General features: G+C 45.1%; 1 protein-coding gene across 1 annotated transcript in view; it reads left to right on the top strand.

The window, feature by feature from the left end:
- Positions 1 to 12,703, top strand: part of LOC138526852 (uncharacterized protein ZSWIM9-like) — a 198,320-nt gene extending 185,617 nt beyond the window's left edge. The window contains exon 3 of the mRNA XM_069637600.1: positions 8,678 to 12,703. Coding sequence (XP_069493701.1) covers positions 8,678 to 10,082 — 1,405 coding nt within the window. The 3' untranslated portion in view covers positions 10,083 to 12,703. The remainder of the gene's footprint in view (positions 1 to 8,677) is intronic.
- Positions 12,704 to 13,394: the final 691 nt, after the last annotated feature.

Genomic DNA, 13,394 nt, shown 5'->3' with positions numbered 1-13,394 from the left:
CGTCGGAGTCCAGACTCCATATCAATCTGTTGGAGCTGAGGGCCGTCAGGCTAGCCCTGAAGGCTTTTCTGCCGACTGTGCGAGGAAAGAGTGTCCTGATCCTGACGGACAACACAGTGGTAATGCACTACCTCAACAAAAAGGGGGGGCAGGGTCACTTCCTCTGTGCAGGGAGGCGATGCAGCTCGAGTTCTGGGCCATCCAGCAGGAGGTTTTGATCTCGGCAGTTCATCTGGCCGGAGACGAAAACGTGACGGCGGACGCTCTGAGCAGGCAGAGCGCGATCTCTCACGAGTGGGAGTTGGCTCAGGAGATTCTCCTGGAGATCTTCGCCCTTTGGGGGATCCCTCAAGTGGATCTCTTCGCCTCGAGTGTCAACCGGAAGTGCGAAAGGTTTTGCTCACAGGAATTTCCTCCAAAAGGAGCCTTAGGAGACGCGTTCGTGGTGGAGTGGTCATTCCCGCTGCTGTACGCCTTTCCTCCAGTCCCCGTCATCCCGCAAGTGCTGCGGAGGTTACGGAAGTTCGGTTCCCGGATGATCCTCATTGCTCCGGCGTGGGCTCGGAGGACGTGGTACCCGGACCTTCTCGACTTGTCCATCCGCCCTCCACGTCGTCTTCCCTACCGAGACGATCTGCTCTCACGGGAGGGGGGTCAGGTTCTCCATCCAGAGGCCAGAACCCTCAACCTTCACGTTTGGCTTCTGAAAGGTTGAGGTATAAGGATTGGGACCTCCCTGAAGGCGTGATGGAGGTGTTGCTTTCGGCCCGAAGGCCAGCAACAAAGTCTCTGTACCGTTGGCGTAAGTTCTGCGACTGGTGCAGAGTTCAGAATGTGGATCCTTTTGCATGTGACATCCCCATGGTTCTGTCCTTTTTACTTTCTTTGGCCCACAGGCGCTTGCAAGTGGGTACCATTAAAGGTTACCTGGCGGCGCTGTCCATCTTTAAGCGCTCGTCTGAAGAGTGTTCTTACTTTAAAATCCCTTCAATTTCACAGTTTCTGAAAGGGCTCACTAATGTGTTTCCTCCGTCACCTTTCCTGGTGCCCGGTTGGGATTTAAACCTTGTTCTTAAGTTTCTTATGGGTGCTCCGTTTGAGCCTTTACATTCTTGCCTTTTGAGGCTGTTCACTCTGAAAACTGTGTTTTTATTTGCGGTTACTTCCGCTCGCAGAGTGAGTGAGTTACAGGCACTTTCAGTTAAGCCACCCTTCACTGTATTTCACAAGGACAGGGTTGTCCTTAGAGTTCGTCCTTCTTTTCTTCCGAAGGTAGTGACGGAATTTCATTTGGCCCAGAAGGTTGTTCTTCCGGCATTCTATCCTCCTCCGCATCCTGGTAAGGAAGAGGAGAGGCTCCATAGGCTTGATCCTAGGAGAGCTTTAAGCTTTTATGTTTCACGCATGTCCCGGGTCAGAGTGGACGATCAACTCTTTATTGGTTACGCTGGAAAGCGTTTGGGGCAAGCTGTGACGAAACAGACTTTGTCTCGCTGGATTATTTTGGCCATCTCGGAGTGTTACCGCTTGGCGGGTAAGGACCCACCGGCTGGCTTGCGGGCCCATTCTACCAGGGGTATGGCTGCATCTACTGCCCTGCAGAGGGGTGTTCCTATTCGCAACATCTGTGATGCAGCCATCTGGGCTTCAGTACATACATTTGTACGTCACTATTCCCTCGATTCCATCCGGGGACAGGATCTGGCCTTTGGCAAGGCGGTCCTTTGCTCTGCTATTTGATTGGCTATTCTAAATTTTGATTCTAAATTCTTTCCCTCCTCCTTGCTCTGGTACTGCTTTGGGAGTCTGTCATAGATATGGAATACGTCGGAGGACCCAATCCCCTCGAAGAACAAGTTACTTTCTTACCTGGTAACGTTCTTTCGAGGGGATGGTCCGACGCCGTATTCCATATCGCTCCCGCCCTGCCTTCCCCGCTGCAGAATTTCTTTTGCGATTGCAGCTTACGTTCCGCAAGGCTTTGTGTCTGACTGGCAGTTGACTAATGTCACACGTTCTGGGGGAAAAAACTACAACTGAGGCTACGGGCGTCGTGCGTCCTACTTATCACATCGGATGACGTCGGACGTCGGAGGAGGTCCTCGATGACGGCGCATCGACGTAGGACGCAGACGCCGAAAAAAGTTTCCGAAGCAGCACAGCTGTGGTGATTACATGTCATAGATATGGAATACGTCGTCGGACCATCCCATCGAAAGAACGTTATCAGGTAAGAAAGTAACTTGTTCTTCTCCAGCATTGGTATCTTTCATAGATTCAAATGCAACCCTCCCACCTACTTCCCACATGGCTCATCGTTTGGCTCTTACTGCCACTCATGTGCGCTTGCCAAATCTGAAGATGGCCAACGGGGTAGTCAGTTTAGGTTTAAACTGCTCTGTTACCAAGGATTCCCAGCCTGACGACGGGGAATAGTCACATCATGTGAATCTATGAACGATACCAATGCTGGAGAACCGGAGTAACAGGTAAGTAACTAATTCCTTACTTCTAGCCCCCTTTTTGAAAATGGTTTAAATCAATTCTTTCTTCCAGGAGGGTGGTATCCTCTCTGCAGCAATTATGGCATTGAATCCTATTATCAAGACTGGACCCCATAGTTCTGTTTGATCTCTAAACAAATCTGCTTGGATACCGTCCGTTCCGGGGGAGCGATTAGTTATTTTACGTATCGCCTCCATTACCTCTTGTTAGGTATACACCGGCAAATGGGGTAACTTGATTGGCCCTATTGTGTTCTCCACTAGTAATATCTCTTGTTTACTGGTTGTGCTCTTTGGTGAGGTTAGACTCCCCATATAATAAGTCAAAATGAGAATCCCAGACCAGGTCTGGAACAGTAGTTTCCAGACGATTCACAGTCTGTTTTTAAACCAGGGCTTTGTTTACCAACTCCCAGAATATTTCAGTATTTTTTCTACCTTTGACTAATGCCAGTTCCGCCTAGATCTCAATGTCCAATTGTTGCTTGGGTGAGTCAATCGTTTTTCTACATTGTGTACATGCACTGATTAGGTCAACATGTTAGGGGCCTTTTACACAGAAAGCAGGTTGTGTTTAGCATGTATGCATGCCGCATTAAACCAAAGATCCTTTGGTGTACTGCCTTGGGTTACAATGAGTAACATGGAATTCTTCTGCAATGTTGGTGGATAAACTGTTCAATTTTGCAGTGAGCATGCAATTGTCTGCCTCCTTATCCAATATGCAGCCGATCAATCCAATATTGGTTACCACAACTCTTCCTTGTAGGGTGGATGTGTCCGTCTTTCCCCACCTTAATGGCAATTTATTACAGTGAGGTTTGATCAATTTTAAATGCAAAAGATTAGCCTGCTTGATGATAGGATCTTGTCAGTGAAATCTAAGAACAGTAGGGTGTTGATCGCTAAGCACACGTTTAGCGTTAAAGAAATCTGCAATCAAATTCTTTATGAGCACTTAGAGAAGCAGACCTAATCAATAGAAGATTTTACCCTGGAAACCTATAAAGGTGTTTGCATTGATCTCAGTACCCATTTATACAATCAAGAATTACATTTGACGCTGTTAGCACACGATCGAGAATCTAGCATATTGGGGTCTGCGATGCCTCTTGCATTACCTTCAATGCTATCAAAAAGATTGGCTAGATGAACGTTGCCCATTTTTAAGTTGAAGTCTCCTCCCAGGATGAGTAGGTTTTTGTGTGTGTCAATAGGTCATCAATCTGATGTTTAAAGATAAGATTAGAGACTGCTGCATGTGCGTGAGGATTGTTGTAAAAGTTGACTAGTAGCAAATCGTGTGATCTTTAAAGTGGATCACTTCAGAGGTAAGTTATTTTTAAATAGTAACGCCATGTGTACTTTGAAATGACTTGCAAGCCAAGATCCTGAAAAAGGCTGGGCGGTGTGAGGAACTCATGTTGGCAACAGTAAAGACAGACACAAGTGATCAAGATTCAAGGGTGTTTATTTAAACAAATATGCAGGTGGGAAAAACACCTAACCTAAATCTAAGTGGGGAACACGCATCGACCATCAAAGAAAAAATAAGGCAGTCCCCATGGCGTTGTGTCAAAGAAAGAAAGGCCTATACTAAAAAAAAACTATTGCCAAATCCTTACAACTAATTATAGAAAGAGAGTGGGATACGGATTTCAATAAAGAAAAAAGTGTTCACAAATAATAAGTCGGGATGTGATTGCCAGGGGTCTCCCTTCCCCACGCTTTTACCACGGGACAAGGTGGGTCTCCTGAGCACAGCACAGACTCGAGCTTTCCCAGTATAAGCTAACAGTTTTGTTCCAGCTATCAGGTTCTTCAATGGTTAAGTCTCTTTTCAATAAAAAGTCTCTTGCCTTCGAGGGCCTGATATTTTCAACAAACGCACACAACAAGCTCTCTGCCACGTGTGTCTTTGGGTGACGGTCTCACCCCTGGGTCCCCCTCCTCGTACTCGACAATTCAGTTGAACAGTTCCTTGCTCGACGAACTTTGGGTGGTGATTTTCCACCCCTGTATCCAGTGCTTTAAGTGGGGTAAGAAATTGAGTGGGGGCCCTCGTTTGGGGGCGTGGCTTTCATTGTGGGCGTGGCCTAAAAGTGCACAAATCATAGTAAGATGCGCAAAGAAATATATAAATGTATGTGAGCATTTATATGTTTGTATGCGTACTACTATGGTGTGTGTACTGTTCAAGCCATATTTTATAAACATAGCAATGTTACATATTTCTGTTTATAAAAGGTGGCTTGAAAAGTGCACAAACCATAGTAAGTTACGCACACTTGTGTGCTTACCTTACTATGGTTTGTGTACATTTCAAGCCACCTTTTATAAACATAGATATTTATAACATGTTTCTATGTTTCTAAAAGATGGCTTGACACGTAAACAATTCAAGGCATCTTTTATAAAGCGTTGATGACGGACAAAACAAACCGCAAGGTGGCTTTGTCCGTCGACAAAGCTTTATAAAAGATGCCTTGAATTGTGCACGTTTCAAGCCGTCTTTTATAAACATAGAAATATTTCTACCTTTATAAAAGATGGCTTGAAACGTACACAGTACAAGGCATCTTTTATAAAGCTTTGCCGATGGAGAAAGGCACCTCGGGCTCTGTGATCTATCTGCTCAGAGCACATAGATCACTGAGCCCGAGGCGTCTTTCACCCTCTGCGAACCCGCGGGCTCCGTGATTTAATCTGCATATTAGATCACGGAGCCCGCGGGGGTCAGTGACCTGGGGAGGGAAAACAAAGGGACAGTAACTTCCTCTGATGACCCTGATGAGGGGTCATCAGAGGGAGTTACACTAACTGACAGAAGTGCCGCCAGCCTCAGGGTCGCTGTGGCTGGCTGGCACTTCTGTCAGCTTGGCCTACATAATGACGGGCGCATCTCCCGTCGCGGCTGCGGCCGCGGCGGGTTAATGCATCCCGCCAATGTTGTGTGGGACGGGGGCCCCGGCTGGGCCCCGGCTCAGCCCCACTTTCTGGAGACTGGCCCACTTAAAGCACTGCCTGTATCTCCCTCTTTCAGGTTCAAACCCGTTTTCAATCTCCAGCCTCCCTCCTTCAAAATAGCTTTTCTTTCCGGTTCTCCCTCTTCCGGGCTCGGATCCCAATGCCAAGGGGGACACTCCACTTCTCCTGGTCTTACAAAGCTTTTGTATTAAAAAAAACAAAATGTCTCTTTAAACAGTTTGCTTAGGCTTTGCCCCTTTTTCAAAACAGTTCACTGTGGACATCCCTCCGTCGGGTTCACTCTTGTCAACACACTGTTCATAGAACTTTAGACTCTTACACTCACAAGTCTTAATGTCTTTTCAAACAATTCCCTGTGGACTTCCCTCCGCCAGGTTCACTCCTGTCAACACAATGCTCATGGGACTTCAGATTTTGTCCCCTCTTGTTAGCATCCCTTCGCCGGGTTCACTCTTGCCTTTACAATGCACTTCTCATACCATGCGGGATCAGTTTGCCTCAGTTTCTCAATCATCTGTTGGTCAAATACTTTAGACTGTATTGAGGATTTGACAGGACCACCGTATGACCACTTTGACCCCCTTCTGCCTTTTCCTAAGGCCTTCTGGTTACTGTAGTTCAAATAGCAGGGTAATCGCCCAGAGTTTCTCGAGTGAACACCCACGTAGTGTTTGATTTCGCTATACTGGCTTTCCCCTTTTCTTTTATCAACAGTTCTTTGTTTTTTCAAAGTTCAATTAGACACTTGCTAGTTTTGTTCACAGTTCGGTTTCTTTATCGGTTCTCCCCTCGACTCACCGGCTGTGATGAACTGCTTTGCTTTCTTGTCTATAGAGTCAAGGCCGGAACCATTGGGCCATGCGTCTCTCCCTGGCTTCGCTGTCAGCGGAGGAAGCGCCCGGGCACCGTTGACATTTGCTGCAACACACACTGGCTATTGTTCGTAGTCTTACGATTCCTTCTCTTGAGGCTTCACGGGTCACTGTCGATAAGGGCAAGGTTACGTCTCCCCTTGGTATCCTCTCGACTTGCACCGTCTTTCGCCTCCTCTTGAACTGCTGTGCTGAGGTAGCTCTCACGTTGTGTGGTCTGCCTTGCTCCTAGTGTGCTGTCTCGCTCCAACTTTTATCCCTGTGGGAAAGGGAAAGGGCAGTCAGGTGTGTTTGATTCTGATCAATTGCCTAACATTCCTTGACCCTTATGTCGGGACATGTCAGATAAACTGTCTCCCACGGGATACAAGAGTATTTGTGTCAAAAGAGGGGGTTTTGTCATGAGAAATTATATTCTTTGTCCCAGGGGAGTTGGTAAATTCAGTAGAGGGAGATTGATAGGGTTTGTGAAGCAAACAGAATTACTGGGATTGTTATCATGAAATAAACAAGGGGGATTGTGTGGACGGTAGTGTTTTATCTGAGCAGGTTGGGAGTGCAGGAAATAATAATCAGAGGGACTGTAACGGGAATAACCAGCAGTATTCGAGAAAGCAACACAAAACCAAGGATTCTGAGAATTGTGGTTTGTGAGGGTAACAGGGTTTGGGCTCCTTGTTTGCTTACCAAAGGTGTAGGGGTGGTTGGATAAAGGGAGCTTCTTTAGCTGAAAGGGAGGTAGATGTGGAATAGCCAAGAAAAATCTCAGGGACTTCATTATCCTCTCCTTCCGCGGTGTAGTATTGAGTCTCACCTTGGGCATTCCCCCGAACATAACTTTGGGTTCCCCTACCCAGGTGATCCTCCCTCGTCCACCCCCAGGGTTGGGATCTGAAAGCGACAGCTCTTCCCTGGCCAAAACTGAATAAGGGACTCCCGAGGTCTACTTGGGAGATTCTCACAGTGGTCTATGGTATATTACACTTGTAGAAGCTGCACGCTCTGAACCCGTCTGGGCATAGTCAGGTCCATGATACAGAGGCGTCCTTTCTATAAAGCGCCCTAGAACCCTGCCTCCATTTTAAAAAAAAGAACACTTTGAGTTGACCACAATCTTGGGAACATTTTAGTAGTGTATGTATTTTTTTTTATTGTCTTTCTGAGGCATAACCAAGGTCCAAGATGAAACGGAAACATTAGTCTGTAACCATTCAACTGTCCCCTATAAGGCCTGTTAACCTTGGGCTGCCCTCATATTGGCCGTAGGCCCTTAATTTAGGGTCAAACCTCTAAGTCCTCCTCTAATACGTTCAGATCTCTCCTCCCTTTCCAATGCGGATTGAGCTTACTCCTTTGATAGGGGAGTGTGGTCGTAGATGGTAATAGTTTCCTTATAACCATACATGTTCATTGTGCTCACAGAACTGATATCCAGGATTGCTGGAAGATTGAATTCTGATCAGCCTAGTGTAGTGTTTAATCTTGACCCAACTTTGTGGTGAGAAGGGGTGGAGGGAGACTGGTGGGTGCTGCTATCTTACAAGGGTGCAAGACTTTAGAATTCGAAGAAAAGCACTTTAGTACATGTGTATAGTCAACAAGTCTGCATACTTTGTTCCCTCCACGCACCAAAGAAACACCTAAGGAAAGGTTACTTCATACTATACTATATACCATAGAGAGTAGAGAGTAAAGAGTGTCTGTGGTGCTTCTTTCTTATCATCCCTGTACTACCCGATACATGAATGAAGTCCTTACAAATTGATGATTTTGCTCCACATAAAAAGGATTGGTAGCCATTCTTTTTAATGCAGAAATTTCACAGCAGAACCTTTTCACTGCACTTTTTTTACTAGCAAATTTGTAACACAAAATGCAGGCAGAATGTTGGCGGAGTCCATATTGGATGAGGAGCAGGCGGGGGAGGCCCTCCCACACCCATACGCATTTTGCAGTGAAGAAATCCGTAAAAAAGTGGTCAGTTACCGCATTGAAATGTATTTGGTAAAAATACATGGAACCACGTCTAGATGGAATACCCTAGTACTGTTAACAAATTGGGTGTGGGGTTTCAGATTTAAAAAAGTGAATTATCATCATCATCATCCTCATCATCCCTCTCAAGGTTTGTCAATTATTAAAGCAACTGCTTGGCAGATGGAACTTAAAGTAATAATGAAATAGGTTTTGGAACCCAAGGCTGGGCTATGTGGGACTTGGGAATAGGGGTAAGAAAAATGTTCTTCGGGTTAGATTAATGGCAAATGATTACTGACATTTTCACATTTTGCTCTTGTTTACCTTTTTTTTCAGGAATAGGAAGGAGTCCCAGATTGTTGGCTGCAAGGCCTACCTCGTCCTTCGGATAAGCGAGCAAAAAAAATGTCTTGTCATCACTGACTGTTGTCTATCTCATAATCATGCACTCTGCCCTATTGAATTTGCCTATTATTTCAAGAAGGGGTACCTGTATAACAACTCCTGCCTGTCCACACGCACCACTAACAACATCTCCAAGCAGTTCATCTGTGGAGAGGACATCCGCCGGTTGCTGTGTTACTGCAAAACTGGGGACAATGGCATTTTCGAAACTCTCCATTCTTTAGATGCCCTCTTTACCAACGACCCAGGAGCAAAGGTCAAGTTGGTGTTTGTGGATAACCAGGTTGTCATCAAGACCTTTTTCTTCCTCACGTCAATAATGAGGTCCCTCTGCCAAAGGTACCCAATGATGCTAGTGTTTGACAGGATGGTAAGTGTGAATGGCGAGTTTGAACTCTACACAGTCCTGTGCATCGATGATGAGGGGCAAGGGCACGCATGTGCTTACTGCCTGACACGGAAGGTACCAGACCTGCTGCGCTTCACCCTGGTGTCTTTTGTGCAGAGTGTGCCAGAAGTGAAGTTCAAGGTGGCCTGTTTGGTGCTAGGTGCGGAGGTGGAGGACCATGCTGTGGTGAAGGAGCTGCTGCCACATGCCAAGGTCCAGATCTGCCGCTCCCAGGTTGAACACCTGCTGTTTAGAAAGGCTCAAGAGATGGGTTCCCCAGATAATGAGATAATTTGGCCACTCTTTTTGGAGCTGACATCTGCTAACTCAGAAATTGCATATATGCAGGCAGTGAAGAATTTGAATGCCACGCTCCCAAAGGACTTCATGACTTATTTTTGGAAACATTGGCACTCTTGCCAAGAGATGTGGGTAAACTGCTGGGCTTTTAAGAGAACAAAGGAGGTGGACTGTGGCAAATTGATCTTGCAACAACAACAGAAACTAGCTGTAAGCCTCCGGTCTTCCACAACCATAGCAGAGTGCATCCTGGATCTCGTGCACATGCACAGACCCAAAGAGGAACATGAAAGCCTCACGGAGGATGAGGTTATCACCCGCTATCATGCCATCTGTAAACCAGAGCCAGCCAGCCTAATTGAGGAAGAGCTTGGATTTGCAGGGCTTGTCACTTATGCCATTATGGAGACCAAGGATGGCTTCATCCTGAATGATGGTGTGTCTGAGTTTTGCATGAACCATAGCCTTACCTCTTGTAGCTGCACTATACATACCTCTAGTCTCCTGCCCTGCCGCCATCTCTTTGCCACGCGCCTTCGTAACAAAAATCCTCTATTTGACTTGAAGCTGCTGAAGAATAATTCTGACGCTTTGATACCAGTTCACAAGAGATGTGGGATTGATGAGGAAGATTTTAAGCTTCTATGAGGCATTCACTAAGAGATCTGTGATGAAGACACTAGGGCCTTGTGAATCATTGGTGCCAGTGCTGACAACGTTCAGAGCGTGGGACGAAGATACGGGCAGGGTAGGCTTCACAGCCGGAAATCTTCCTAATTGGAAGGATTGATGGAGTAAAGCTGCCAAGTCACCAGGAATTGAGTTAACCATTCTTACTCAAGTAGCATTTTGATACTTGTATGTCTGCCCTATGTTGGCATGATCCGCACTAGCAGGTGTGACCTTTGGTTTGTGCTAGGGATATCTCATGACAGGGAGGTAGATCATTGGGTATTGTTAGCAATTTTATAGGGAGATGTTTCACTGGGTCTTGTTAATAATGATTTGACAAGAAACCTGGGCAACTGTTTACCCTCTATCAGGAGATGATTGTACTGCAGCACATACATACAGCATAAATATTGTGCTGCACAAGTGATATAACCAGTTTACAATTAACAAGTTATGCAGTCTGATGATTGAGTGCGTCTTAAAAATAGAAACGCATCTGGTAAAGAAAAGGTTTCTCTCCCACATAAGGAAAGTTGGCCACTTCACATCTGCTTTTAAGTAAAGTTAATGAATTCCCAGATTTGTTGGTTGCGTGATTGCTCCAGGATTGAGGCGGTCTGTCCTTGTTAAAATATTTTAAAGTTATAAATAACATATGGTTTTTTATTTAAAATATTCCTTTTTTGAGCACATGCGGTGTACATGTGTTGTCATCCTCCACCATATTAATATTTGTAAAATCCTTTATTGCATATTGTGAGGACACCAGAACACTTCCAAACAACCTTTTTTTAAAGCAGCTCTGTGCAAACAACAAAGTGTGTGTATTAAGAAAGACATTTTAAAGTACTTAAATTGCATTGCCACTTTAAGTTGGTCCTTGGAAGGAGGGCTTTCAGTATGCCATGCACTATCTGACTCGGCTCTAATAAGTTTTGATTTTTGACGAACACAGGATGTGACTAGCCTCTTTGGCAGAGGAGGCCATAGGTGCCACTCCTCAATCTGTGGTCATGAGCCAGTGTTATTTGTGTTTTACTTTAACTTGAGTATGAATTCCTCTCCTTATCCATATGATTTTAGAATTTAAAAACATGTATTTTAGGAATTTGGGAGGTAAGGCTAAAGGTGAAAGTTCCTTTCTGAAAAGCATATTGAAGGAAGCATGCAGCATCAGCTCTGTCAGCCGAAGCAAGGTAGCAATATCTGAACAGTAGATGGTCAGACTTCCATGTAGCTGCTTCCCAAATTGTAGCACGTTGGATCTTTCCTTGCAAAGCTGCAGTGGGGAGGGTGGACTGCATGGTTTGCTTCTTAACATTGCTCCTTTGTTTTGAGAACATTGAGTACAGGGTCCAATGATTGCTGAGGGTCTGCCCTACCTAGAATACCTACAACATAACCTACAAGAATTTGTTTTGTGTAACTAAAACTATATCCTGTCCAAGTAGACCTTCAGTGCCCTATTCAAAATATTGTTATGTAGTTGATGCTTAGGATAGTTTAACCGGTTAGGCTGACTATATAATTGGTGTGGTACTCTGGGGCCACCTTTGGTAGCAAACCTGGGTGTGGTCTTAATAGTATGTTGCCATTCAGGAAAATCAGAGGGGACTGACTTCTTAATATCTACATTGTGTAACTTGGTCAAAAAATGCATGTGATCGTCTCAAAGAAGGTGGCTCATTAAGTCAAAAGGTTGCAAGAAAGGTGTGGCTCAACGGAAACTCTGCCTGAATTTCCAGTGGTTGTTGGCTTCTTGACTAGAGCATAAGACCTCTTCATACCCTTCATAGTCATGTTGGCAGACTAGAATACTACTTATTGGAAACCTAATGTGCTCTTTGTTAACTAAATGAAATGGGCACAAATAATTGAATCTTGTAGCCAATCAAACCATGTAGCAGGATGCCATGGCAAAGTGTGCTTGCTTCAGATGGGTGTTGGGAAGACCGTGCAGGAGGACGAATGTATCTGGATGCATCCCTCTAGGATGGGTGTACCAACCGGTCAACTTCCAGATGTATTGGCTTACAACTCCCATGACCCCTCACCACTATCCTTGCTCGGGCTGCTGGGAATAGTAGGCTACAACATTGGGAGGCTGGCAGGTTGGTTCCGCTTGCTCTAGGAAAGAATGTCCTTGTTTTGGGAGGCAGAATGAGATAAATTGCTTAATTGCAACTGAACTGCAATCCCTACCAGGAGCAGACCTTGGTGTGAGCAGGACCTAAGAAGCGCACATCTGGGTGGTAATTACCCTGGCAGGAGCAGACCCTGACTCTTTCCTTCCTCCCTGCCCACACACCCCACTCCTGACCAGTGGGCACAAGCCTGAGCCAACTCTTATGATAGGTTATTTATAACGCGCTTAATACCCAGAGGTTTCTAAGCGCGGACCCAGGGATCGAACCTGTGTTGCTTCGTGTCATCTTGTTTCCAAGTCGAGCACGCTGCCACTGAGCTATCCTCCTGGGAGGTTTCTCCTCTATGCTGTGGAAGAGCCTTCTGGCCTGCCCATAGAACTGATTGTTTTTATCAGCCTGTCTTTGTAACAAAGAAAAGCTTTCTAAAATAAATTGTTTATTTTTCTCTCATACGTTTTTATCAATGGGCCAAAAGTCACCTTTATTTATAAATGTTTACTCGTGTACTTATGCCTTTTCTTTCTGTTTAAATATTGTAATGGGAACCAATTAAAGTCGTTCAGAACAAAGCAAACTCACCAAAAGGGTGAATTGAAAACATTAGAGATCCAGGAACATGTAGTCATGAAGCTAAGCTTGTATCCAATAAGAAGGTTCGAAGATCAAAAGTTTAATATACGTTTTAAATGTTGCCATGTAAATTGTCAAAATAAAAGGGACATGACTCTGCCTAGAAGTAGACAAACCAGAACATGAGACGCAAAGATAGAAAATGCAGCAGTCAGAGAGGTATGTGTTTAAAAATACTGAGTTTGAAATCTCCATATTGCGCTGCTTACGTACCTTTGATATGACCTGACTTGGTTTACTTGTTTTTTTCTTTACTAAGCCCTCATCAGGGGCATGAATACTGATTGTGCCCTCTGACAGAGCCTCTGTTCCTCAGGACTGCGTGAACCTTGGCCCCTTGTTTCACTGTGAGAGTATCCTTGCGCAGCTTGCTGTAAGGGCTTCACTTTGTTTGAGTCTTTTGGGGTACAGCATGCTGTGCCTTATGGGTGTCCCATGCACAAAATGCAATTTTTCATGGTTGATTATTATTGACAATACTACAATTTGATTCCACTTAGTTTTCAATGGG

Source organism: Ambystoma mexicanum, chromosome 1q (genome assembly GCF_040938575.1).
Source record: "Ambystoma mexicanum isolate Mex_15411 chromosome 1q, UKY_AmexF1_1, whole genome shotgun sequence".
Taxonomy (NCBI): Eukaryota; Metazoa; Chordata; class Amphibia; order Caudata; family Ambystomatidae; genus Ambystoma; species Ambystoma mexicanum.
This window is presented reverse-complemented; position numbering and strand designations above follow the sequence as displayed.